Source organism: Pteropus alecto, unplaced genomic scaffold, assembly GCF_000325575.1.
Source record: "Pteropus alecto unplaced genomic scaffold, ASM32557v1 scaffold44, whole genome shotgun sequence".
In the NCBI taxonomy this organism is placed as follows: domain Eukaryota; kingdom Metazoa; phylum Chordata; class Mammalia; order Chiroptera; family Pteropodidae; genus Pteropus; species Pteropus alecto.
In genome coordinates this window covers 3503914-3528774 of record NW_006436812.1, presented here as the reverse complement: position 1 = coordinate 3528774, position 24861 = coordinate 3503914, and the positions used below count along the sequence as shown (strand labels likewise).

Here is a 24861-nt window from a genome sequence, read left to right as displayed (position 1 = left end):
TTGCTTAAGGGAGCAGAGGTACCTGTCTCCTTGAGCTCGAGCTGGGGGCTCCAGCTTATATATTCTCATAGGTGAAACCAGTAGCAGAGATAGTAAGGTGACCTTACAGCACTGGGAAGCCAACACATGCCCTGGCCCAGTCACAGCTGGAATGCCAGGGCTCTTCCACACCGTACTCTGGGTTGGTTGAATTAGGTACTGAAATGTCAGTGTTGTCCCCAGGTAGTCAGCACTTGCACGAAACCCTGAGGACTGGACCCTGTCCCTAGACTACCTATAGTGCCACCCGCTTTCCCTTGCAAATGAAGGAAGCCAGGCAACAGAGCAGAGGCCCAGAGCAGAGGAGTGAAAGGGCCCATTTAATGAGAAACTACAAACAGACTGGCCACGATTCACAGTGACAGGAAGGAGGCCATGCAGTGGCAGTGCGACCAGGGGAGAAGGGCGGCGGCAGGGTAAAGCAGTCCATGGGAGCAAGTTCACAGACAGACCATTCAGAAAATAGTGTGGCCTCAAGCCCAGGGCAGGGCTGGCATACACCAGGGCACTTCTGCCACTTGTAGTTGCTCCTTCCTTGTCCCTAGTCCAGTGCTGCAGCTGTACAGTGACAGCAAGTCGGCCAGGGTAAAGGGCCCGGTGTTCACCGGGAAGAGGGTCCATGGAGAGAGCACTGCAAATTTGAGTGTGCCCACAGGGCCCTATCTGCCATCTCTGGTCCCAGCTGGGACACACCAGGCACAGGTCATGCCCACACACACAGCAAGGACATGGTACAGAGGGGTTGAGTTCTTGGGCATTCCTCCTAGCCTCAGCAAAGACAGGTTCATAGAGGCATGGCCAGAAAGGGAGCTAGGCAGGGGACAGAGGCAAGTGCCTTCTGCGTGAGCCAGGGCCCAATAACTTACCCATGACCTGCAGTTGTGCTGACCTCTCTACCTTACTCCAGGTGGCTCCTGGGCACTTGGACAAGGTGTTGAGTTCCTGAGAGTTCCGAGGGCCAAAGTCGTTTCTTCTGATCGTCATGCCCGCCTCTAGCACCCCAAAAACAAACCCTGGCTTTCTGACCCTGCCCTGCTTGGATTCACTCTTCCGCTCTCAGCCCAGCAGATCAGGCACAGCCCCACTGCAGGCCTAGGTCTGGGAAACTAGCCACTGCTTGGGCTGCTTTTGGTCCCGGGAAAATCAGGACCAAACCTGTACCTCATACAGAACTGGAGGAGTGAGACCCCAGCAGGAAGACCCTTCCCAGCTTATCTTCCTGATCACAAAACCAGCAACACACAAGCCCAGTGCCAACTCCCTGATACTCGCTGACCCTTGGCCTTAAATCTAACAGAATTTTTGCCAGAAGAGTCAGATGTTCAGGGAAGGGCAAGGCAAAGAGGACAAGACTTCCAGGGGACCGGTGGAATGGCTTCCACCCCCAAATGGGAGTGGGGACACGAGCCACTGAGCATGGGGAGCAAAGCACGTGGGGCCAGACTGACAGTGGGGAGTCCAGTCCTGGCTCCGTTAGCACAGACGCTTGTACGTGTAGATGTAGGCTTTGCAGCTGGGGCACGTGTGCGTCACATCCTTGAAGTCGTTGATGAGGCAAGGGATCAAGCAGCAGCCCAGATCACACCTGAATCAGAGATGGGGAGAGACGGGGAGGCCTGAAGAGGTGCCGAGGGCACCAGGTCTACTCCAGCTGGATGGTGGGCAGGCGCAGCCCCCACCCCCCGAGCACTTGTACCACCTACCCCATGAAGCAGCAGAAGAAACCCAGCACGAAGTTCATTAGGCCAATCTCGTAGGAGATCTTGGTGGTGATGGCCTGCTGGCAGTGGGGACACACTGTCTGTACAGGTGCACCCTCAAAGATCTCTCCCTGTAGCACTGTCACTGTGGTGGCAGCCCCCGAAGGGACCAGGACCGTAGCAGTGTGGCCCCCAGGGCCAGGATAGGGCCCTGGTGGGTAAGGCCCCGGCGGGTAGTAGCCCATGGGAGGGTGGGGGCCTGGAGGAGGGTAGAAACCTGGAACGGCATAGAAGATGGAGCAGACAAATCACTGGTTTGCCTCCTGTCCCACATGAGAGGTAAGCACAAAGCCCCAAGGCCCCAGGACACAGTTGAGGCCTAAGGGACCAGGCCCCTAGGCCAAGGTAACCATACATTCTTTTAGCTCTTCTTTATCCCTGCCCGCCCCATGGGGACCATGGTAGAGAACTGGTAACAAGGCCCACTCTCCCCTCAGCTTGAAGCGTTTACTCCCTTGCCTGTTATACATGGGACTGGGCGCTGTGCTCAAGGACCTCAGGAGGGAAAGCCTCACTGCTCACCAGTTCCTCCCTTGCACATAGGGCTCTCCTCCCCAACAGATTCAGATCCTGCACTGCAGTGCCACCTGGCCCACCTGACCTGGGCCCACCTACCTGTGCAGGAGCCCTGGCCCTTCTCTGGCCTGAGTGGTCGCTCTGAAGAGCTGCTGGGTGGACAGGTGCCCAGGCCTTCACCATGGCCTCAGGTTTCTGGCGGGGAGTGGTCATGAATCCACAGAGCCTGCCACTGTGCCTATGGGGCCTTCCCAGGAGCCAGCCTTCCTCCTGGTAGGGCCCTGGGCTCCTCTGGCTTGTCCACAGCACCTGCGCAGCAGCGCCTATTCTATGACACCTTCCCATGTCCACTTTCCATAAGCACCATCAGCCCCGCTGCCCGTACAGTAAAACACCCTCGCAGACAGAACAAAAGGCTGGATGACAGCCTATTGGGCTGAGCAGCCCTGTGCTCCCCTGGGATTGATCCCTTCCAACTTACCTGGAGGCATGTAGGAGCCATCTGCATTCACATGTGGGGGGATGAAGCCAGGTTGGGGCACTGAGTGGTCCAGTGGCTCGTAGGGTGGGGGGCCAATGTCTGCAGGGGGCAGTGACGTGCCCGGTGGAGGCTGCATCACAGCTGGGGAGGTACTGCCTGGATAGAGGCAGAGAGAGGATGCTCAGAGGGACCCGGCCACACTGCTGGTGGGAGAGCTGCTCCAGGCACCAGCTTCTAGCAGCTGAGATGGACAAGGGACAAGGTCAGGACCAGGGTGCACCGAATACTACCTGGGGTGGGTGGGGCTCCACTTTTATCTTCTAGAAGGGGGGCTGTGGGGCCCCCAGGATAAGGAGGGGGTGGGTCGTTAGACATCTTCTAGGCTCCTCCTGGACCTGGAAGGAAAACAGAAATGAATTAATGCTCCCAGCCCTGCTACTGCCAGGTGGGCACTGATCTGTGTTGAGAACCTGCTGCACAAGGTGCGTGACAATCCTCAGGGAGTCACCATGTTCCATATCTCAAGAAACTACTAACCTCAGCAGTCACCTGAACTTCCTGTGTGAAAGCCAGAAGACAAGGGCAGCCCAACAAGGATGACAGAACTGAGTCATTAAGGAGGACATGAAGCCAGTGAGGTGAGCCCCCCTACCCCAGTAGCTCCAGAACCTAATCTAGAGCTCCCCAGGGCAGCTTGGGCACTGGTCCCCTCCTAACACCCAGGGAACACTGGGCCAGTCTCCGTGCCGGGGCACTGGCCTACTGATGGGAGGGGATCTGGGAGACATTTTACCTCAAATCCCAGATTCTGAGAGTTGGAAGGCAGGTAAGGCTCCTTCCAGTGCTGGCCTGGACAGACACAAAGGGCCCCGGGGAGCTGTTTCAGGGCAAGAACAACATGTAGCTCCTTCCGCACTGGGGCAGGGGCCATGCACCAGGACTGGGTGGGGCTTGGGTACCTGGCCTCCAGGAAGTCAAACTCCCCTCCCTCATTCACCTGGTCTCCCCAACCCCTCTGCTGCCCAGTACAGCACCACTGCTGTACCTACCCGCGTAGCTCCCTCTTCTCAAGGCTGCTCTCTCCCTGGGCCATGGCTGGTCTCCTGCATTCTCTCCCCCACCAGGCTCAGACCAGCTCTTAGAGTAGCGGCTCTCAGAGCCAGCTGTGCACGGTGGTGTCTCTGCCCTTCTTTGTTGTGTTAAAGTGGATGGGGTGGGGAAGGAAGATGATATTAAGTGAAACAAACACTTTTCCACATTTCCTTCGCAAGGTTCACTGAGCACTTGTTTAGAGTCTAAACAGTACAAAAGGTACACAGTGAAAGCAACTACCCTAGTGTAGCTCCCTCCCAGAGCCCACCGGAGTTACGTTCAGAACCATACGGATGGGGGACCCCAAGTAATCCTGCAGGGTAAAGGGAGCCTGGAATCAGCAAGTTTAAATATTAAATTTAAGAAATCAGTGGCAGGGCCAGAGTGGTCAAGTCCAAGCAGCAAAAGACAAAGATAAATTCGATTTCATCAAAATTTAAGACTGCTTTAAAGGACACTATCAAGAAAGTGAAGACAGCTTGTAAGAATGGAAGAAAATTTTTACAAACCATGTATCTGCTAAAGGATTTGTATTTAGAATATATAAAGAACTCTTCTAACTCATTAACAAAAAGACAATTCAATTAAAAAACGGGCAAAGGATCTAAGTAGACATTTCTCCAAAGATAAATGCCCAATAAGCACATAAAAAGAGTCTGAACATTATTAGCCAAAAGGGAAATGCAAATTGAAACCACAAGGTACTATTTCATACCCGCTAGGATGGCTAAAATGAAAAAGACAAGTATTATGTACAGAAAATGGAACCTTCGCAGTGCTGGGGCAGGAGTGTAAAAATGGTGCACCTGCTGTGGAGAGAGCACCACATGATCCAGTAATTCCACTCCTACATATATACTGAAGAGAACTGAAAACTGCAGAAAAACTTGCCCACAAATGTTCATAGCAGCACTATTCGAAATAGCCCGAGTGTAAATAAGTCACGTCCGTCAACCGATAAATGGATAAACAAACTGGATATATCCATACAGTGGAATATTCGGCCATGAGAAGGAATGAAGTACTAACACATGCTACGACCTGGATGAAACTTGAAAACATGCTCAGTGAAAGAAGCCAGACACAAAGGACCACATATTTTATGATTCCTTATATAAAACATCCAGTACAGGCGGATCTAGAGATGGAAAGCATATTACTGGTCGCCAGGGGCTTGGTGGGGAGGAGGCAAATAATGGCGAGTGCAGGGTTTCCTTTTGGGGTAATAAATATGTCCTGAAACTTACTGTAATGATGGTTGCACAGTTCTGTGAATATCCTAAAAACCATTGAATTGCACATTTTAAACAGACAAGTTGTATGGTATATGATTATATGTCAATATATATGTCAATAAGAAAACAAAATTGCCCAGTCTTATCCTAATGCAGTCTCTGCCAATCTGCATGCACAGCCACCTATATTTTTATATAGCTCCTGTCATAACAATTTTAAACCCTTTTAACATGTGTCACATATATTTCTGCCATCTTGCAGGAGTCCATGACCATCAATTTTAATATTCCCTAAAATGGACCCACCACTGTTTACTTGACCAACCCCTATTAAGGCAGTTAGAATGGTACTTGTTACTTTTATTAAAAACAGGGGACATTCTTGCCTAATGCTCCTTCCATTTCTTGGACTATTTCTTTGGACTAAACTTGCCAGAAGTGAGATTATTAGGTCAAAGGGTATGGACATTTTATGCCTTTTGTGAAGGATGATACCAATTTACAGTGCAAACTTTGAATACTGCTATCAGGATTTGTAACATTAATATGAAACCTGGTTACTTTTTTTCTTTGACCACCATGAAGCAGTACATCTTCCTGAGTATTTGCAGAGTATATGCCCACTCTTATGAGTTGCTGCTTATGTTTACCCTTTGAAGACATGGAGGCCAAAAAAAGATGGGACTTGTCCAAAGTCACGTGGCATTTTAGAGGCAGAGCTGAGTCTAGGATCCTGAGTGTCTCTCCGACCCCTCACATCCCACCGGAGGTGAATTCCAACAGCACAGGATCAAGAACAGGGAGCAGCAAAGCCTCTAGAGGACTTCACAGAAGGTCTCTTTACAGACAGGAGCCATTGCTGGCCCATCAGGCATCCTCCTAATGGGAGAAAAAGGAGCCTTCTTTAAGAGGCTTGACTCATCATGTATGTGGAAAACACTAACATGCTGAGTCTATTGGAACATGGGCTGGCACCTGCCACAAAATCCCATCCACCCACATGGATGGGATGCCTCTGGGGTGGCACCATGCATGGCTCCCAGGGAACCGACCAGGCCCTGGGATGCTCTCAGTAGGGAAGAGCTGCATTGTGCTTGGTGAGACTTTTGAGCACCTTCAGGTTCTCAGAAGGAGGAAGTAGTCTGGGTGTTCCAAGCCTTCCACCTCCAGAGTATGGGCACACGTGCACACACGTGTGCACGCACCAGGCACCACCTCTAAGGATGCAGGCGTGGCCTGCCTTTTCATCAAAATCATTAGATCTAATTCTGTAGTCTCCCAGAGCACAAGAATTCTACTTCTGGAATTACACCATCAAAATGATGGTACAAGCCCTGCACACGGGGCGCAGGTCTCCCTTGGTGACCAGCCAACCCTGAGCCATCCTCACATACCTACCGCAGGCCACACAGGGACGCCTGGAATGCACACAGGGACGCTTCTACCCCAGGTGCTGACCACATGCACCAGAGCCTCTTCTGCCCAATCCCTTGGGCAGCAGGGCCCTGCTGCTCCTCTCCCTCTCCTCCCCTTCCCTCCACATTCACACCCATCCTCCGGCCATCTTCCTGAACTGTGTGTGTGTGTGTATAAGGTGGGGAGGGCAGGGGGGCCTTCAGTATGAAAGAAAGACGTTTCCAAAAAATAGCTCATCAAGATTTCCTGAATTCAAAGCTCAGTTCCTCCAGTGCCTCTGAATATAAAACCAAACATGCATTCCCACAAACTTCCATCATCAAGGGGAAGAAAAAATGCAAGAGTACAATCTTTTTCAAAAGTCACGTGTCCAAAAGCCAAACAGCTTTCCAATAAAAACACACACATATAAATTAAGCTACAAATACAACTGTAGCATCGAGATTTCAGCCCCAGCAACTTCACTATTGGGCAGGTGCTGGTGCATGGGTTATGAGAGGCTAAGGAAGGGGCTGCAAGACTGGTGGGTTTGCAGTTCCCAGCAGAGGATAGTGAGGCCTGGGGTCCTGGGGAGCTCAATAAAGTCAACTTGCAGCCCTGGAAATCCAAGACAGGCCTCTCAGCCTCCTGTTTGGATCTTGTAGCAATGAATTGTGAAGAAATAGAGGACTGTTTGAAAATCTTCACAAGTTTACCATTAAACAGAACAGGAGCTCCTCTGGGGTCCAGAGCACTTTATACAGTAGACTCCTTAACACCCTCTGGATTTTGTGCATTTATTATCCAGTCAAAATAATAATAAAATACAATAAATTCTCTCAGACCACAGTTAGAGATCCAGCTGACCACTCAGCAGCAGACCAGCCAGTGCTGTGCTGACCCCCAGTGGCACACAGGTGTGAGGGCACAAAGACTGGGCCCCAGGACTCCGGGGCTCAGACTCCACCCCGCTGCAGGTTTCATGAGCCCCTAGCTTGTCCTAACTCATCCATGAACGAAGGGGCAGAGGTGTTCTCAGTGAGCTGAAGCACGTGGAATGAATGAGAAGGAAGCCTTAAATGAAGTCCTTGTGTAAGAGCACTGGCACACTTGTCTGACGCCCAGTGAGGTGCAGCAGCAGTCACACCCGATACAGGTGGAGAAGGCAGTATATTTCAGGAACACACTTCTCTTCCAAGTCTTGCGGGATTGCAGAAGTCCAAGACATTACTGAGAAAGGAGAGTGGTAATCTGTCATCTCTGTCAGAACCTGGTAACATTCCCTGGGTGACTGCTATGGGTCAAACAAGTACAAACTCAGTCCTCAGACTAGCCTACGGGCAGTCTGGTTGACACCTCCATTTTAGAGAAAGCCGACCCAGCTGTTACATGCCCAGGGTCACACAACCTTGCAGTCAGTTTTAGGTGTTCTCAAGGAATTCCTCTGAGCTTTCAATTCCTGTTCACCTGTTTTCAGGCAGTTTTACGGGTGCTGGGGAATTTCCCACTCAGCACTGGATAAAAGCTGTGTGCCACTGCCCCAGCCCCAACAGCTCCTACTTTAGAAGCCACTGGCCCTTCGGAGACAGAGTCACTCTGAAAATGTGTGCAGGACAGAGGCTGGGTTACTGGGTGGCACCCTGTCACAAGGACCTCGAGGATCTGACAAAGATCGACATCTCTTGATTGCATTTTCAGGTTGAGGCCCGGCCTGGAAGGAACAGTCCTGACCTTTGCCAGGGCAGGGAGGCAGCGTGGGGCGAGCAGCTGATGTGTCAGAAGGCTCAAGACACCTGAGAAGGCGCCGTGAGGGACTCAGGTACACACCGTGAGCCTCCACCTCTCAATGTTGTTCACTGTAATTCACATCACAGGCCTGGGTCCTTGAGGGCATCAAGATAAACCTTAGGATGGAGAGGGTCACAGGGTGAAGAGCTGGAAACTGACTCAGAGGAGCCCCAAAGGACAGTGGGGTGGTGTGTACATAAGAGGAAAGCCGTAAGTGGTCTTTGGGACCCTACACATGCCCCTTGGTCCATGGGGGGATAGAATGGGGCAACATGAGGCCTAATTTGGCCCCTGCACCCACAACCAACACAGCTTAGCACCCACTGTGCTTTTATGTAGTAGGGACTTATTCCAGTCACCCTAAAATGAAATGAAGCCTGTCTCCACGTGTGTCTCTGGACCTACCACCTGCCCGCTCCCCACTGCAGTCTCATCTCACCATCCCAAGGGCACAGGCACTGGGGACTCCCGGTGGGCAAGACAAAGTTCTCCCAGGCACAGAGCCAAGCACTGTCTGCAAAACTACTCCCCAGCTTCCCCCCATAGCCCAGTGGTACCCCGAGTGCCACCTGCTGTTTGGGTTGGATCAGCAACCACTAAGGAGTCTGGGCCTGCTTGGTGCTCAGTGCTGGTCCGTTCCAGAGTGAAAACTTCTGCTCTGCACTCCAATGTTAGAAGCCCAACTTTAGCCCCTCCCTTCTCCCTCTCACACAGCTCTGCCGACAGCCACATCACAGAGACTAATCAGGCCTCACATACACAGAACAGCTCCTATGTCTTCTCCAGATGAGCAGAGAGGGGCCTGGTGAGGGTTTTCTCAGCTTTGAGGATGAAAATGACATTCTGAGATGCCTGCTGTGGGTTTTAAGGTATGGGGACGTGAAACCAGGCAAAACTGCCTCATTACCCATCCTCTACCCCAACTCCAATTCCACTGATCCCAGGCCCTGTCTCTATCCAACACACTAAGCAGCCACTGAGGAATGTGACAGTTCCAAGGAAAGGACGCAGTCTTCCAATGTGGAGCCAGGATGGCCAGCAAAAACCCAAGACCCCACTTGCCTCTCGAACACAATTTCAGGACAGGTCGATGATGGGCAGTTTTGATTCCTGGTGACGGACAGAGGGAGGGGGGACAGGGTCTCTACCTCCCAGTGCCTGATTTCAGCTGCTCTCCTCTGGGTCTCCCCATTTCCCAGAGGAGAGTTCAAAGCACAGACCTCTGGGCCCTGGTTAACACCTCTGGAGTTTTGCTCTGCTCCCAATTATTCATCACTCACTGTAGAGAGTGCTGCTGTTGATCCAGGGCCAAAGCCAGGCCAATTGGCAGCTTAAGGCAGCCTAGGCAGGCTCCCCATGGGAGCTGGGAGGGCCTGGGCCCACGCCAGCGGGATATGCTCCTCACTGGCCACAGCCACGGCTGCAGACTCAATTCTGCAGTCTAAACTGTCCTGCACACTGCCATGGGGGTGCCAACTCTGTCCTCCTGTGGTCTGTTTCACTCCAGACAGGACCTGTCATGGAAAGACACCAACACCCGCTTCTGGAGGAAGGCCCAGTCTAGAGGGTAGGGAGGGGCAGTTTGAAGCTGAGACCCAACTGTACATGAGTGGTGCTTCTGGAGGACTGAGGACTGGTGCTGAGAAGAAGGACTTTCTGACATCAGCTTCCCTCAGGGTCTGCTAGAGTAGCAGTTTTCAAACCTTTTGGTCTCAGGACCCCCTTCACACTCAATGATTGAGGACTCCAAAAAGAATTTGTTCTGTGGGCTATATCTATCAGCATTTACCATATCAGAAATCAAAAATGAAGAATTTAAAAGTATTAAAATTCATTAAACATAACAATAATAAATTCATTATATGTTAACATAAATAACTTTTTTAAATAACTCCTTTCTGAAACATTTAATGAGAAGGCTGGCCTTGGTTTACATTTTTGCAAACCTTTTTAAGGTCTGGCATAAGAGAAGACAGCTGGACTCATATCTGCTTCTCTAGTCAATCTGTTGTGATATGTAGTTTTGGTTGAAGTAGGTAAGGAAAATCCAGCCTCCCACAAATAAGTAGGTAAAAAAAGGAGGAGCATGTGAATTGTCTTTTCAGATAATTGTGGATATTCTTTGATACTGTACCCAAATTTGACAACTGGTAGTTTCTTAAAAGTTAGTTGCAATGTGGACCCTGAATCCTTAATGATGAATTCTTCTGACTCTATTACATTAAAATTTATTGGTTTTCCTTGCATTATAATGAAACTTTTACACATGCATGAGTTTGTACCAGCATGTACAGGTCTTTGGAAAATACTAGTTCCCAATTACGAGCCCCAATTATGTAGATCTAGCAATGCTGACACCTCATTATGTAACAGCCCCCCTTAAAAAATTCACATTATTAGTATCACCACCAACCTCATCAGAAAAATCTTTATCTGGAAGCTGTCAGGCTCACAGTGGCAGATACCAGATTTCCAAAATTCTACTTTTCATCTGAAAGCTCAAATTTTATCATTGGCAACCAATAGAACAAATCTATCATTAGCAACACATACAAAAACAAAAAGGCTGGTTGTTTTCCTTGAAGTAGCAGGCTTACTTTGTTCATTTTCAAGAAAATGTCTGCTAAATCCCTGAGTCTGAATAACCAGGATATGTGTGCCAGTTGTTCCTTTAATATGGAGCGCCACAAAAAAGCTGGTTCAGCTCACAACTCAAACAACTGATACATGTGCTCTCCCTTAAGGCTGGCATCACACTTAACTTGCGTGTCCTTTCTGTGTGCCTCACATTTCATTATATGGAATATTAAAAAGATAAGTACTCAACGGTCAAGATTTAATAAAGTTAATTTTTACTGTTTTTTTTAAATGAAACTGGCATGTGTGTGTGGTGAACACAATTACAATGACTAGCACAGCTTGGTGCCACTGCCTTGAGTGAGCTCAGCCCACAGTAGTTTCACTCCCAGCGGCTCTGACACCAATGTGGAGGCCAACACAAGGGAAAATGGAAATGGAATGTCTTTGTGTTGTTATAAAAATAGTTCTGAGACCTTCAGTGCCTGGAAAGTCTCAGGAAGCCTCCAGGAAACTGCACTTCACCTTTCAAGAACCCGTGTGCTAAAGGAACCCGCCTAGACCATAATGGGGTACCTGCAGGCAGAGGGACCGAGAGCCCTGAGACTGAGAGTGGACTGTCCTGGTGAGTCCCTGAGGTCGCCACTGCCACACCAAGCACCCAGGGATGCTTGCTGTAATGCACAGGGCTTTAAAGGAAGCATCAGGCTAGTTCAGACCCAGCTCCACCACTTTGTGTGACCTCACTGAGCCTTAGTGTCCTCATTTGTAAATGGGGTGATCATGCCTACCTCTCAGGGTTGCAGCAAGGTTTACAATAAGCAGTGTATGCAGAATGCCCAGAGCATCAGCTCAGGGCCTAGCACACAAGAACACTGAATAACAGCACGTATGGTCATCGTTTATGGTGAACAACTTCCAACAGGAAGGAAAATGACAGGCACTAGTGCCTTTGCCAGGGCAGCTACTGCTCCCACAACAGAAGGGATCTTTGTGTGCATGTCCCATAGGATCCCGGGGGACTTGTAATCAAACCCAGCCTGCGTGGCTAGCCCAGCAGAGTTCAGCCAAGTGGAGGCCACGTGTTCTGTGGGGCTCCCGAGACAACTCTTGGAAAGGAAGAGACACCAGCAACCGTACAGGGCCATTGCTCCTTTCAGGCGACGGCTGTCTTGGAGCTCCAAGGTCAGTAATGTTTCGAGAAGGGCACTCTGCCCACAAACCCCGCGCATCTACCTGAGACACTGACAGCAGCCTTCTGCAGGGCTGCGTTTCCCAGGGCCGACTTACCCAGAAGGGCTTACCCTTCCCTGCAGCCATGGCACAAGGATGCCAGCTGGCTTCAGAAGGGATCCTCTGTCCCCAGGAATCAGGCTCCAGGCTTCTGGCCAGGAGCAGGCCTTTGGGCTTTGCTGGGGAAACTGAAAGGCAGCTCCCATCTGCTGAACAAAGGAGGCACCCACTGCTCCAAGAGGAGCAGAGGCCCAGAGGGAAACCAAACACCTTGCTGGGTCCCCTGGGTCTCTAGAGCCACACAGAGGACAGGATAAGGAGAGCACACTCAGCCCATGCTGAGTGTGCAGGCCTGAGTGGGACAGATCCCTTCCAGGAAGCCTGGCCCACACATGACTTCACTGTCCACACCCCGCCTGCCCACCTTGGAGGCTGTATGAGAATTGAGACATGAATATGGATAAGCCACAAAGGACCATGCAGTGTGAAGTGTCCTTACAACTGGGGTACTAATTTGCCAGGAATGGCTGCTGACTCCCTGGGCAATGCCACATACTGTCCTGTTCCCCTGAGTCCCCTGGGCCGGGCTTAAGTACAGTTTGCGTGAAGGCCACTTAACAGAGGCCCTCAGAGGGAGAACAGAGCTTCCTCTAGTTATAACCAACAGTCTGTTCATGTTGATAGTTGTGTAACACTGACTTTGTGCAGGATACAGACTGCGGAAGAGGCAGGGAGTGAGAGGAATGGTCCCTGCCTTCCAGAAGCTTACAATCAAGTGAGAGAGACAGGTGTTAATAATCACATCAAAAAACCCCAAACCTGATTACAAAGTGTGACTGATGGGATACAGAAAAGTCTAGGGGACTGTTAAAGTACAGAAAGATCGGAACCATTCTGGGAGTAGGGAAGGTCTCTCCAAGCAAGCCATGAAGAGGAGGTGGAGTTAATGAGACCAGCAGGCAAAGGAGGGGACGGGGGACAGTGGTAAAGAAACAACTGGTCCACAACTTAAAAACTCCCATTATAGACCTCCCAATAACTTGGCTTTCTCAAGCTCACCCGCCTCTGCACAGGCAGAGGCCAGTGACTCGCTGCACAGGCCCTCAGGCTGCCAAGTTCTAGCACTGTAGCACTAGTGGCCCATTTTCCATTGTCCTTCCTGACGGAGGCAGGATGAGAGAGACAATCCCTTCCTCAGCATCACCAGTGGCTGTGAACCATTTATTTTTACACTTGAACAAGGGTGTAACTGATGCCTTGGGAATTCTAAATACTTCAAAACAAGACAGGGAGAGGACCAGAAAACAGATCTGGTTTTCACATCTGTTTGCCCTCCTCCCACCCAGCCTTTCTGTTCCTCCCTGATCAGTATCACAGCTCAATGGATCTAATACATCAGCCTAAGCCAATGGCCCCAAATGCCATCATCTGTGCCCTACCATGGGGAGGCTTAACTCTGATGTCACAGCTAAGCTGGAAGGGCAGAATCCTCCCTTGTGCCCAGGCATTCAGTGCCATGCCAGCCATCTGGCCACCTAACTTTCCAGCGTCTGTTTTCTCATCTGTGAAACAGCAGCAGCAGCTCCTGACCCACAGAGTTGTGATGAGGCATAAATGAGGTTGTGTATGAAGAGCATGTAGCTTGTAGCCTGTCACATAGTGTTCAATAAACATAAATAACTGTTCGTGTTACTTGTATTTATAGAAACACAGCAGAGCATAAAAAAAGAAATACACGGAAAAAGAAAAAAATACATTGGTTGCTCTTAATCAGAAAGAAAATCAAAAGGAAGATAGGACTCAAAGAATGGTTCTAAACTAAAAAGTAGTAAGATGATGATGTGATGATCATGACAATAACTGTACAATTTACATCACGCTGTGTTCTTGTCAAAGCCTTGGTAAATCACTCTGACTCCCCGTGACAGTGTCAACAGCACATGAGCCGCAGCAGAGCAGGTTAGTAGTATGACTTATCTAGAGGACAGTTGTTACCTGTACATTCTTTTTGATGCAATTCCATTTTGAGGCATTTGTCCTAGAGATAAATGAACACATGAGCAAAGAATTCACATGCAAAAATGTTTTTATGAATCAATGTCTTAATGTTCAACCAAAGGGACTGGATTTCCACCTGGTTTACCTATACAATGTAATCGTATTTGGTTTCTGCTGCCAAAATAATATAGATTTATTTTAATTGACGTAGAAAAATGGTCTTGATATGGCACTAAGCGAAGGAAGAATGTAAAAGCAGTATGCATAGTAAGATTCTACTTAAAAGGTGTTTATTTACATATACAGTTGAACTCTGGGTTTGAACTGTGAGGGTCCACTTATACATTTTTCAATAAGTACTGTAAATTGTTTTCTTTTATGATTTTCTTAACATTTCCTAGATTATTTTATTGTAAGAACACAGCATATAATATATAAAACATACAAAATGTGTTAATCGACTATGGTATTGGTAAGGCTATTAGTAGCTAAATTTTAGGGGAGTCAAAAGTTACATGTGGATTTCTGACTGTGCAGGAGGTTGGTACCCCTACCCGCCCCCATTGTCCAAGGGTCAACTGCATATTACACACCTAATGTTAAGGGTGGTTTTCTCTGGATAGTGGGATTTTATATATAAACACACATATAGAAACATTTATGTGTAGTTTCTGGTTTTTCTAGGGTGGGCAGCTCCTTAGACTGGTTTCTTCCTCAAAATTCTCATAATTGTGCTAAGTTCATGAATATTCCTCCCTAGTGCAGAAAGATGCCTCTATTATCTAGTTTTGCCCATAGGAAAAGAAATGCTCCAAGGAGCACTGGGCTGTTTGCTAGTTTTCTTTTCATAAGCTGACGATGAGTTTGGTTGCATGAGTCAGTTCTTTATACCAGGTCACCTCTCAGTGTTCCAATAAAACCGAGGGACTAGACCTGTCAAGATGGAACATTAAAGTCATCCAAGGTAGTTCTAGCCTTGGAGACCCTGTCTGGAGAGCCAGTAGGAGGTCACACCTGGCAGATAAGAAAATCCCAAGAGACACATGCTAAAACTGAGACTGATGAGGTTACAGGGCTAGCCCGAGGCCACTAGCTGGAGCCAGCACCTGGAATACAGCCCGGGCCTTTGACCTGTCACCGAGAGATCTCCTCCAGACCTTGGGGCTGCCTTCCAGGCAGCACTGGGCTCAGAAGCTTGGTTCTGCACATTCTACTGGTTGGCACAGAAGGAGGAAGTACAGATAGGAAGGAATGAAGAGCAACAAGTGGAAAAACACATATGGCTGCACTCAGTGGTGAATAAACAAGTCATCTGCACCTGTTGGATAGGCGGGACTTCGTAAATAAAAGGCGGGACTTCGTAAATAAAAGGCCAACTAATTTTAGAAATACAGCGAGTCTAAGGAACCATCACTTAGGAATTCAAAATGGAGCCTGGAAAGGAAAAAAGCCTTACCTCTGCCTTTGTGGAAATGACACAAAACAAGTCTGGGGTAACTATTTTAGTCAGTTATCTGAGATCAAGACATACCATCCTGATGCAGGAAAAAGCATGAGGCCCTTAAGTGCAGCCAATGTGGCCATCACACAGTCCCAGCCACCCAGCTGGAAATTTTATTTCAGACACAAATGCCTGTGGGTCTTGCTGACCCAGGGAAGAGCTCAGCCTGTGGCTGGGCCTTGCCGGAGTCCCCCCAGTCCATGGCGGAGAGCAAATCTCTATGCTCCCAAGAGAATGGCTTTGCCTTTCTGCCTTCCCAGGCTCAGAGCTCCTGTATATATTCCAGAGCCACCCCCCGCCACCGACATTTTCCCTCAAAACAATGAGGGTAGTGTCTTTGCATCATTCCAAACCCTCACATTACAGAGCATTCTCTCAATAATTTTAAAGTACTGCTGGGTGAAGACCATTAGTTGCAGTAACTTTAGCACCAGTGTGGCATGCTTCTAGAGGTCACCTGGATGAAATGAGTCAGAATAAAAAAGCCAAAAACCAGTAGACATGTAGCAGATAATTATTCCTGGCATGAGACGCCACAGTTGCAACGGTTGGATGTTGCTATAAACATCTTTTTAAAGAGCTCAAAAGTAGATTCTATCACAGGACCAACGAAAAAAACAAAGTAGAAGTCTAGTAGATGCATCCCTGTAGCTGGGGACGCCCAGCCGACCTACAATGAAAATCATATCTGGCTGGCATCCCTAACAAGGACACAATGTCCACAAAGGTGAGAGGGAACAGTGGTAATAAAAGTGCTCTGGGAAATGTGAGTGGGGAACAAATCTAATCAGTATTTTAAATTATGTTACATGAAATACTATATGGAAGATGAACTAAATTCATATCACTCTAAATGGACATCTAACCTGAAGAGTTTACACCTGCCAGTGAGACAGAAGAACTATTCAGGATCTACTCCTTGGGAAAGTAGGAGCTCATGTTGTATCTGGGGCTGCCGTATTTTTGGCCATGTGCATATTTCTCTATGATTCATGCATTAGGAAACTACCTTTTAGGTCGGAAACGTCATTAGAGATCACGAAGTCCAAAGTGTCAGCTGACATTCATTTAGCCTTCAAATATTTTAGCTGCTCCCTGGCAGGAGGGGCCCTGACTCATGCCCAGTGCCCTGCCACTGCACCTGTTTCTGCCCTCTTTTCTCACACATTCACCAAAATGTTTTTCAAAATATGCTTGAGCGGGATTTTACAGTCCCAACAAAGTGCTTCGCACAGTGGAATTCCATTGAGTGAGTTTATATGGATTTCATATACCCAGAACAAAAAGAAACACTGAAGTGAGCTGCCCCACCCCCTGCTTTTCTCTGGGTGCGGGCAGGGCTTGGGAGAATGGAACCCACGGGAGTGCAAGTGCTGTCTCCTCAGGGGAAATGTCAGTGCCTCTGAGCTCATGAGCCACTCGAGGACTCTCCGGGGTAAGACCAGCTGACTATAGAACGTAATCACTGACTGTTCACTTGGGACTTCAATTTTGCATTCAAAACTATTCCCCGCACTTGGAGGGCGGCGACAGAGCACAGAGACCATGGTCCCTACGCCTTGGGACTTCACCAATATCTGCTTTAATGGAGCTTAAATGGGGTGGGGACTGTAAAACACAGCAAGAGGTCAAATACACAGTACTGTCAGATAGTGCTATTTGCCATGGAGAAACAAATGGTAGGGAAGGGAGTGCTGCCAGCTGCTCTTTTAAGCAGAGAGTGTTTCTCAGAGCAGGGAAGAGTCAGGCAAAAATGGGACAGAGGTAGGGAGTGAGCCACGTGCACAGCTGTGGAAAGGTCCAGGCAAAGAAAGTCCAAGTGCAGAGGCCTGGAGTGTGCCCAAACAGCCTGGGGGTTGGGCAGAGTGCGTGCCCAGAGAGTTGGAGGAGCTGAGGGCAGGGAGGCTTGGTGGGAGGTGCAGGAAGACAGGCCAGGTCCTCAGCTACTGAAGGACATCCACCTTTACTCTGAGTGAGATGAGGGCCTGAGAGATTGGGGTGTCCCATGGCTTGTCACCTCCTGCATTGTGCCTGGTATACTAATATGGGTCCTCCAAAGTTCTGATATCAATAGGCAACTGCTAGAGGTGGGGTCTCTACAGCACCTAGCCTCCATGTGCAGCAGGCATGGCTTCTTTTTGGCCACTGGATTGGGGCTACAGGAACTGGGTCCTGGTATGGCCCCCATGCTCCCCAGGTAAAGCAAGTAAACACGCAGGTTACCTGAGCTTGTCTATTAGAGATGGACACTGTGGCCTGAGCCTCAGGCAGCATAGCGTATGAGAAGGGGGTGGTGTCTGAATGCTGAGGTGGTCACATGACCATGTGAGGTCTTTTGCTTGGAGCAGCACAGAAGTCTTCCAGTTCTAGGATAAACCAGTTTTATTCAGCAGAGCCAACACTACCCAAATTTGTTATTTCTTTCAAGTGATTACCTATTTGAAAAGATTTAAGATTCTTGACCTTTTAATTCAGCTGACATTCCATGACTCATCTGTGGTCCTGGCTCTCAGGTTGCTGAAGATCCAGCTGGGAAGCCAGCTCACTCTTGAGAAGAATTTAAAAGAGATACTCAGCAAAACCCAAGTGAGAATCCACAACGGCAGGTAATCCAGGTGAGAGAAGCCAGTCTGAGTGTAGGGCACTAGAGAGGTCTCAGGGCCTGGGTGGGCCCTACTTAGGCTCTGCAGGGAGGCAGGCAGGGAGGGGTTCCATGTCTGGGCCAACAGAGCCACTAAGAGCAGAGGGGAGACAGACAGTTGTGGTCAAGGGCCCGGCCTCCCCAGGCAGACCGGCAGCTCCTGGAGGGCAGGGTCGGTATTTGGGACCAGTCTCTCTACAGCCCCGGGTAGCACATCATGGGGAACACAATCTGGCTGCTACTCCTAGGCAGGAGCTCTCTTCCATCTTGTGGGCCGTGTTTCAGTGATCAGTAGCCCAGTCACTAAGATGGATGTCTGAGAGGCCTTCCGGACTTTTCTCTGTACCTTAAATCTTGACCTTGTCAGCAAGTACTATTAATGCCATGGCTCAAAAAGCCCTCAGATCCACTATCTCATCTACTGGTCAGGTATAAGGAGAAAAGTTTGAACTTGGCCCTGTGTTCCAGATCTACCACACTATACTTTAGCTACCCCAGACTGTAACGCTCCCCTCTCCAGACAAACCAAACCTAGCCATACCTCCACCAATGGACCTCTCCACAGATCCTTCCCTCCATTTCCAAACACTCTCCCACCTCCTTTCCAGCAAACCTGAGCCTTTCCTGTAATTCCCCGCCAAGGAATGTTTTGTCCCTCATTCTTCTCACCCACTAGAAAACACTGGGACTTTCCTACTTGTATCCCTGGGGCCCTGCTCAGCACCAGGCACAGGTCTGTTGAATAAAAGAGAGTCCATGAGGCTTGAGGTTAAATTAACTAGGCTTCCTATGCTATTCCTAACCCGAATGCCCACCCCACACAGCCATTGGGCCAGAACACAGCCTCAGCTGAAATATAGTCCATACTTCTTGATGAAAGTGCCTGTGTTCATGGCCAAAAATCCAGACAGTACTTTTCCAACTCCTTTCTTGAGTCACGATCAACTCCATAGAGTTTTCGCAACAGGGCTGGGAGAGCCCACATTTCCCTCAGCTCCTGCTGTTTCAGGAGAGCTGGGCCTGGAGCCCTGCTCTCCATTATTTGGCAGCCTTGGGCAAGTCACTTAGTAGCTCTGGCTGCTGCATGCCTGTGCTACCTCCCAGGGCTCTGTGATGACAGAACCCAGGAGAGAGTGCTGCCAGGTGGGTACAAAGCACACACAAAGGGCACACACTGCATAAGAAATTTCATTCTCTGCTGTTTCCCCAACTTGGAAGGCTACTGCTCTTTATGTTAATTAGAACTAAGACAACCACTTCACTTCCTGAATTAATAAGCAGTTAGGACTCTCCTCAGAGCCCCCCACCCCCACCCCACCAGGGAAACCCTTCCATGCTTCTCTATCATTTTCCTTGAAAGAAAGACGCAGACACTGGAGGTGCGGACCCTACAGCATCTGGGTCCCCCTAAGTTCAGACTGAATCGATACTTATCGAACACAATATGTATCTAGCACATTTGGTTTTTGCTGGACCCTCATGACACCTCCCTCTGGTAAAAATAAATGGTGCTGGATCACCCAGTAGACAGACCATGTAGGGACTCACAGCACCTACAGGAGCACTGAAAAAGGTGACAAGAAATGTCTTCTGAAAAAATTATCCAACATTACAAAAACATCTGTATAGAGCATAAGGACTTTTTGGACTTTACAAAATGAATTCCATGGGAGCCATGGCAGGAATGTCAACTATCACATAATGAGAAAGCCCTTAGGGTGTAACTGGAACACTCAAAACTACAGAAACACTAGCCACGATTGCCCCAGATAAGCCCCCAGCTGCAAAGGCCGATAAGCATAAGCATCCCACCCTTGTAAGCTGAACACCTCAGATAGATGACGCTCAAGCCTAATCCAAGAGCATCATGGACAGTTGTGCTCCACGCCACCAGTCAACAAAGCTCGCTTTGGAGATGCTAAGGACTTTCATCTCTTCGCTCTATCATATAAGACTCTGTACTTCCCCTCTGGGTGTCATGCGTTAATCTGCGTGGGTACCTGACTGGGTTATCTGAAGTTCCACTCAATAAACCTGGCATTGTGGAAAGACACAAGTAAGTTAAAAGGTGTTACTTCAATAGCCGCTTCCCTTGTCTATGACAACATCATAACTGCTTTCATGGAAAGAATCAGAATGTCATTGGACTTCTTTATCCTGCATTGCATGGTTTTGTACTTTATCTAACATTAGGGGACCCTAATCTTTTCAGCACTTAGAGGGGATACAGTCTTCATTTGGCTGGGTGTTGCTTTTCACCTATCACAGACATAGCAAATGAGCCTCTGGGAGGGCAAATGTCTGTCGCACAGCTTGGAAGGAACAGAAGGCCTCCAGTATGGTCTGCCAAGTCCCGGCAGTTCTGGTTCCAGGACCCCACCATTATCACCAGAGCCTGCTGACTCACAGAGCAGAAGAGGTGGTGGGTCTGCTGGCTCGGGGGTGACCAGACCTGCGTATCCCTGGGTGGGTGGCTCTCTCAGGAAGAGAGGCTTTGCCCCAGGCCCCAGCTCAGTGACCCCTCTCCTCTACAGCACTAAATTGCAATGTGGCCTCTACTACTTCTCAGGGAGAATCTGGTAGAATTCTGACTGCAGAGATGAGGAAACAGAAGCCCTTTGTGGGGTCCTGGAAATCGGCATATTTCCATTCTGTGCACTCTATTTCCAAGTCCCCTCGTGGAGGCACAATAAACCTCACGCCGCCATTGCCTAAGGACCAACATTTTCTGCGAGAGCTCTCACTGCATGGTGCCTTCTCACCAGCACAACTGCCTTCCTCCATGTAAGGACAGAAACATCAATATAAGATGCCATAACTTTAACTGCCAGACGTCCCTGTGTGCTCTATGAGTAAAAATGTTTCTGAAAGTAGAGATGAATTTTCACAGGACTGTCTCTTCTCTCCCTCTCAGACAACTGAAGAAGATTAGAGGTTGGTGTCTGTGCTATGGAACAAAATACCTGGGCCCAAAGAACCCAAAGCTTTCAACTGGGCTATGTTCCCCTAGAGCTTTAGAAAACTTACCAAACCAGCAGCTTCGAAGTGGGCAAGCTGATGGTAAATCAATTACTGCCAATGTGATCTGATGGGACAACCTGGCCATCAGGGCACACTCCATGAGCTCTCCTTCAAAACAATTTCGTCCTTGAAGTATTATTCTATGCCACACATTCCATTTTTCTGCTCTTCGGGTGATTCTAGAACCATGGCCTGCTGTTTTCAAATCTTTGTTAAGAGCCCATGTAAAGCTCTTTCCTGGTTCCGCAGACCCATCCTACAGAAAAACCTGCAGCTCTTCAGGGATGGGGGACAGGTAGGCTTTCAAATACCCAGAGCTTATGTTACTTAAATAATAAGCAAGAAGAATTCTAAGGCTATATTTAATTATATGCATGATTAACTACTTGGGAAGAAACTAGACTGATATTTGCAACTGACTCTGACACACATAAACAAAAAATAAGATGGACTACTGGATAGATTTACGATAAAATATAGTAAAATGTACACTCTAGGTGGTATTCTATGGGTATTCACTGCAAAATTTCTTCAACTTTTCTGTGTGACTGAAATTTTTCATAATTAAATATTGGGGCAGAGGGAAAGGCAGAGCTGGCATGCCTTTCCCAATCCTTAGATCAGTTCTCAGGGAAGAAACAATGTGCCAATACACATTGCCTAGGCACTGCCTTGCCAAGCAGCAGGCCCCAGAATACATGCAAAATTGGTATAAATGCTATGCCCGAGGTTCTCCATTCTCCTCACACTAGGCCTGAGGTTCTCAACCCCAAGTGTGTTTGAGTATTATCTGGGGAACTTATTAAACAGAGAGTCCTGCACTCTCTAACATCCCATAACTGCTGAATTGAGATCCCTAGGAGTAGGCCCCACGAACTGGCTCTTTTAACAAGGGCCCCGGTGATTCTGATGCAGAGGATCTTAGGCCCACACTTGGAGAAACTTACTGATCCCTGCTCCTTACCTGACACCTGTTGAGAGGCCTTCTGGGAACATTTAAAGGAAAACAGAAACACACCCCTATAAACAAGTCAAGTACCCAAAACTGGGCTCACATGACACCGTGAGTTCAACTACACGAAGGTCCTGGATGGCAGGAGAATGGGCCCTAAGCCAGGCCAGGTCACTGCCTCCCCACCTGGCCCTGGCGCGTGCGTCCAAGAGCTGGCGCACGGATTTACTGATGTGGCGAGCTAGGACTGGCGGGGAGGGAGTGCCGCGCAGGGGCCTCTCGGGCCTGCCAAGGTCACCATGGAGCTTAGCACGGGCTTCTTTGTCGCTGGGACCCACCTTCCAATCCCCTTTCCTTCAGAAAACAGCTCCGCGTAAAACTGGACATAGTATTTTCCCAACCTTCCCCACAGAAGATGTGGGAGCTGTTATTACCGGGATCCCGAGGAGCAGGCCGGCAGCCCCTGAGGCACCGAGCCTTGCTAAGCAGTTACTGCAGCCCCACGGGTGGCCGGCCAACCCAGCAACTGTTCAACGTCAAAACCACGAAGGCCGCTCTGGACCGCATCAGCGTCCAGAGAGCACGCGACGGACCCGCTGCGCCGCCCCCGGGGTCCCTTTACCTCCAGAGGCAGGGCGCCTGAGGCCGAGCTAACGCCGAGACCAGCCGGGGACCAGGTACTCCGATGACCAGACCCTCTGCCCCTCGGGGCTTACGCGCACACCGCCCCCCCAGCCCAAAGGCCACTGGGAAATGTAGTCCGTTCGTGCGCCGGAGACGCAATCTGCGGACTATGAGGACTACAGTGCCCAACACGCAGCGCGCGAGGGCCGCGAGCGGGGAGGGAGTTCTGCGGTCCGAGGTCATCCCTTCTCCCCGAGGGGCGCGAGTGTACACCGGGGGTATCCAGGAAAACGACTCGAATGGCGGAGGTGACCACCGTTTCCGAGGCAACTCACCGTTTCTGCAGCAGTCGCAGCAGCCGGGACGGCCACCTCTGCAGCTCGTCTTCGCGCGTCTGTCAGAAGGAGCCAGGTAGGCTTGGGAACACGGCCGAGGCTTGTGGCGTCACGGGGAGGGGCGGAGCCATGAGGTCAGCTCGGGGGCGGGGCTGGGGCTGCACGTGCCAAGCCCTCGTGACGTCAGGACTAACGCAGGTGCTTCGCCCGCAGGAAGCACGTGGGAGGGCCAAGGGCCTCTTTAGTGAGTGAGGGAGTGACTGGAGGACAGAGGAAGGACCCTATTAATTCTTCTTTCTGTCGATGCCAGCACCCGGGCATCCATCAGAGGAAGCTTCCTCTGGCTGCATTTGATTTTAGGCACTGTACGTTCTATAGACATGCACAGACTGGGAATGATTTTTGTCACCTCATGTGTAGGGTCCAGGCTGAGATTAGTAAGGCAACACTATAACTTAGTTTTTAAGCTCTAATACTTGAAGCAAATGTCTTTTTTGTGTATGTTTAGCGATTTTTCTCAGGCTTTTTGGTTGGTGATTTTGCTGCTTAAAATGGCTCCCAAGCATAGTACTGAAGTGTTAATTGGTGTTCCTACGTGCAAGAAGGCTTACAGAGAAAATGTGTGTGTTAAATACGCTTTGTGTAGGCATGCGTTATATTGAGTTCAATGTTACTGAGACAGTAATATATATTAAACAGGTGTCTTTAAATAGAAACCCTCATAAAACATGGTTATGTATAGGTTGATGCAAGTATGACCAGAGGCTGGCAGGAACCTTACCCTGTATTTCCCAAAGAGCATTTGGTTCAGTATTCGCTAATTCAGTGTTTGTGGCAAATTTATAAACCGTAACCACTAATAATGAGACTCAACTGTTTGTGATTCGATTGACATTTTAAAGAATGATTCTGATTGCTATGTGGAGAATGGTTTAGAACAAGAGCAGCAATTAGGAGGCGAGGAGACCAGCACATATATAACTTAAATTTTTTTACTGTCCACGTTTTTAAAAGTAAAAAGAAACAGGTGAGATTAATTTTACTAATATATTTAATTTAACCCAATTATGCAAAATGTTCAAATATTTAATCAATATAAAAAATTATCAAAAATATATTTTTTTCCCAAACTAAGTCTTTGAAATCCAGTGTGCTTTTTACACTTATAGTACATAATTTGAACCAGCTACATTTCAAAGGCTCAATAGCCACATGTGGCTCATGGCTACCATATTGGACAGTGCAGATATAGAACATTTATTCAATTGCTCATTCAACTAAGCAAAATCTTGTTCTAGGCCTGGAAATATGCAGAATGGAATAAAGCCCAATCTTTGTTCTGAAAGTGCACACAGGCCGGCTAGGAAGACTAATATAATAGCTTGCGTTGAAGACTTCAAAACAAAGTGCTTTGAGAGGTTGAGGAGGGAGTATCTAGAGGAAGGAAGCTTCAGACAGGAGAGGGACACTGAAGTTGGGACTCGAAGAATGTGTAAGGGTTTTGTGGGGAAGGGCACTCTAAGCAGTGAGAACTATTTATGCAAAGTCCTGGAGAAATAACATGCATAGTGTCTCTGGGGAAATGCAAGCAGTTTTTTATGGCTGGGTTATAGGGTATGGAATGGGAGGGTAGAGAGTGGGGAAAGATGAGGATCTTATAGACATAGGAGGCA

General features: G+C 48.8%; 2 protein-coding genes across 6 annotated transcripts in view; one reads left to right on the top strand and one right to left on the bottom strand.

The window, feature by feature from the left end:
* Positions 1–318: 318 nt before the first annotated feature.
* Positions 319–23310, bottom strand: CDIP1 (cell death inducing p53 target 1). Of its 5 annotated transcripts, XM_025048284.1 has the most exons (7): positions 22852–22946; positions 18079–18162; positions 17839–17981; positions 3087–3191; positions 2797–2952; positions 1743–2016; positions 319–1624 (listed from the first exon to the last, which is right to left on the bottom strand). In XM_025048284.1, the coding sequence occupies exons 4-7, from the start codon at positions 3169–3171 to the stop codon at positions 1513–1515; spliced, it is 627 nt and encodes a 208-aa protein (XP_024904052.1). In that variant the 5' UTR covers positions 3172–3191; positions 17839–17981; positions 18079–18162; positions 22852–22946; the 3' UTR covers positions 319–1512. The 5 variants fall into 5 exon arrangements, with proteins under 5 accessions (XP_024904052.1, XP_015446582.1, XP_015446581.1 ...); XM_015591096.2 differs by lacking the exons at positions 17839–17981; positions 18079–18162; positions 22852–22946 and adding exons at positions 5774–6002; positions 23189–23310; XM_015591095.2 differs by lacking the exons at positions 17839–17981; positions 18079–18162 and adding an exon at positions 5774–6002 and having other exon boundaries at positions 22852–22942.
* CUNH16orf96 (chromosome unknown C16orf96 homolog) overlaps positions 23145–24861 on the top strand; it is a 46547-nt gene continuing 44830 nt past the window's right edge. The window contains exon 1 of the mRNA XM_006914179.2: positions 23145–23264. The gene's annotated coding sequence lies outside the window, so the exon portion shown is untranslated. The remainder of the gene's footprint in view (positions 23265–24861) is intronic.

Coding starts and splice junctions, on each gene's coding strand:
- CDIP1 (XM_015591096.2), bottom strand. CDS start 3,171: ATGTCTAACGACCCACCCCCTCCTTATCCTGGGGGCCCCACAGCCCCC. Junction 2,953..3,086: donor TGGAGCCCCACCCACCCCAG/GTAGTATTCGGT, acceptor GCCTCTATCCAG/GCAGTACCTCCCCAGCTGTG. Junction 2,017..2,796: donor TGGCTCCTACATGCCTCCAG/GTAAGTTGGAAG, acceptor ATGCCGTTCCAG/GTTTCTACCCTCCTCCAGGC.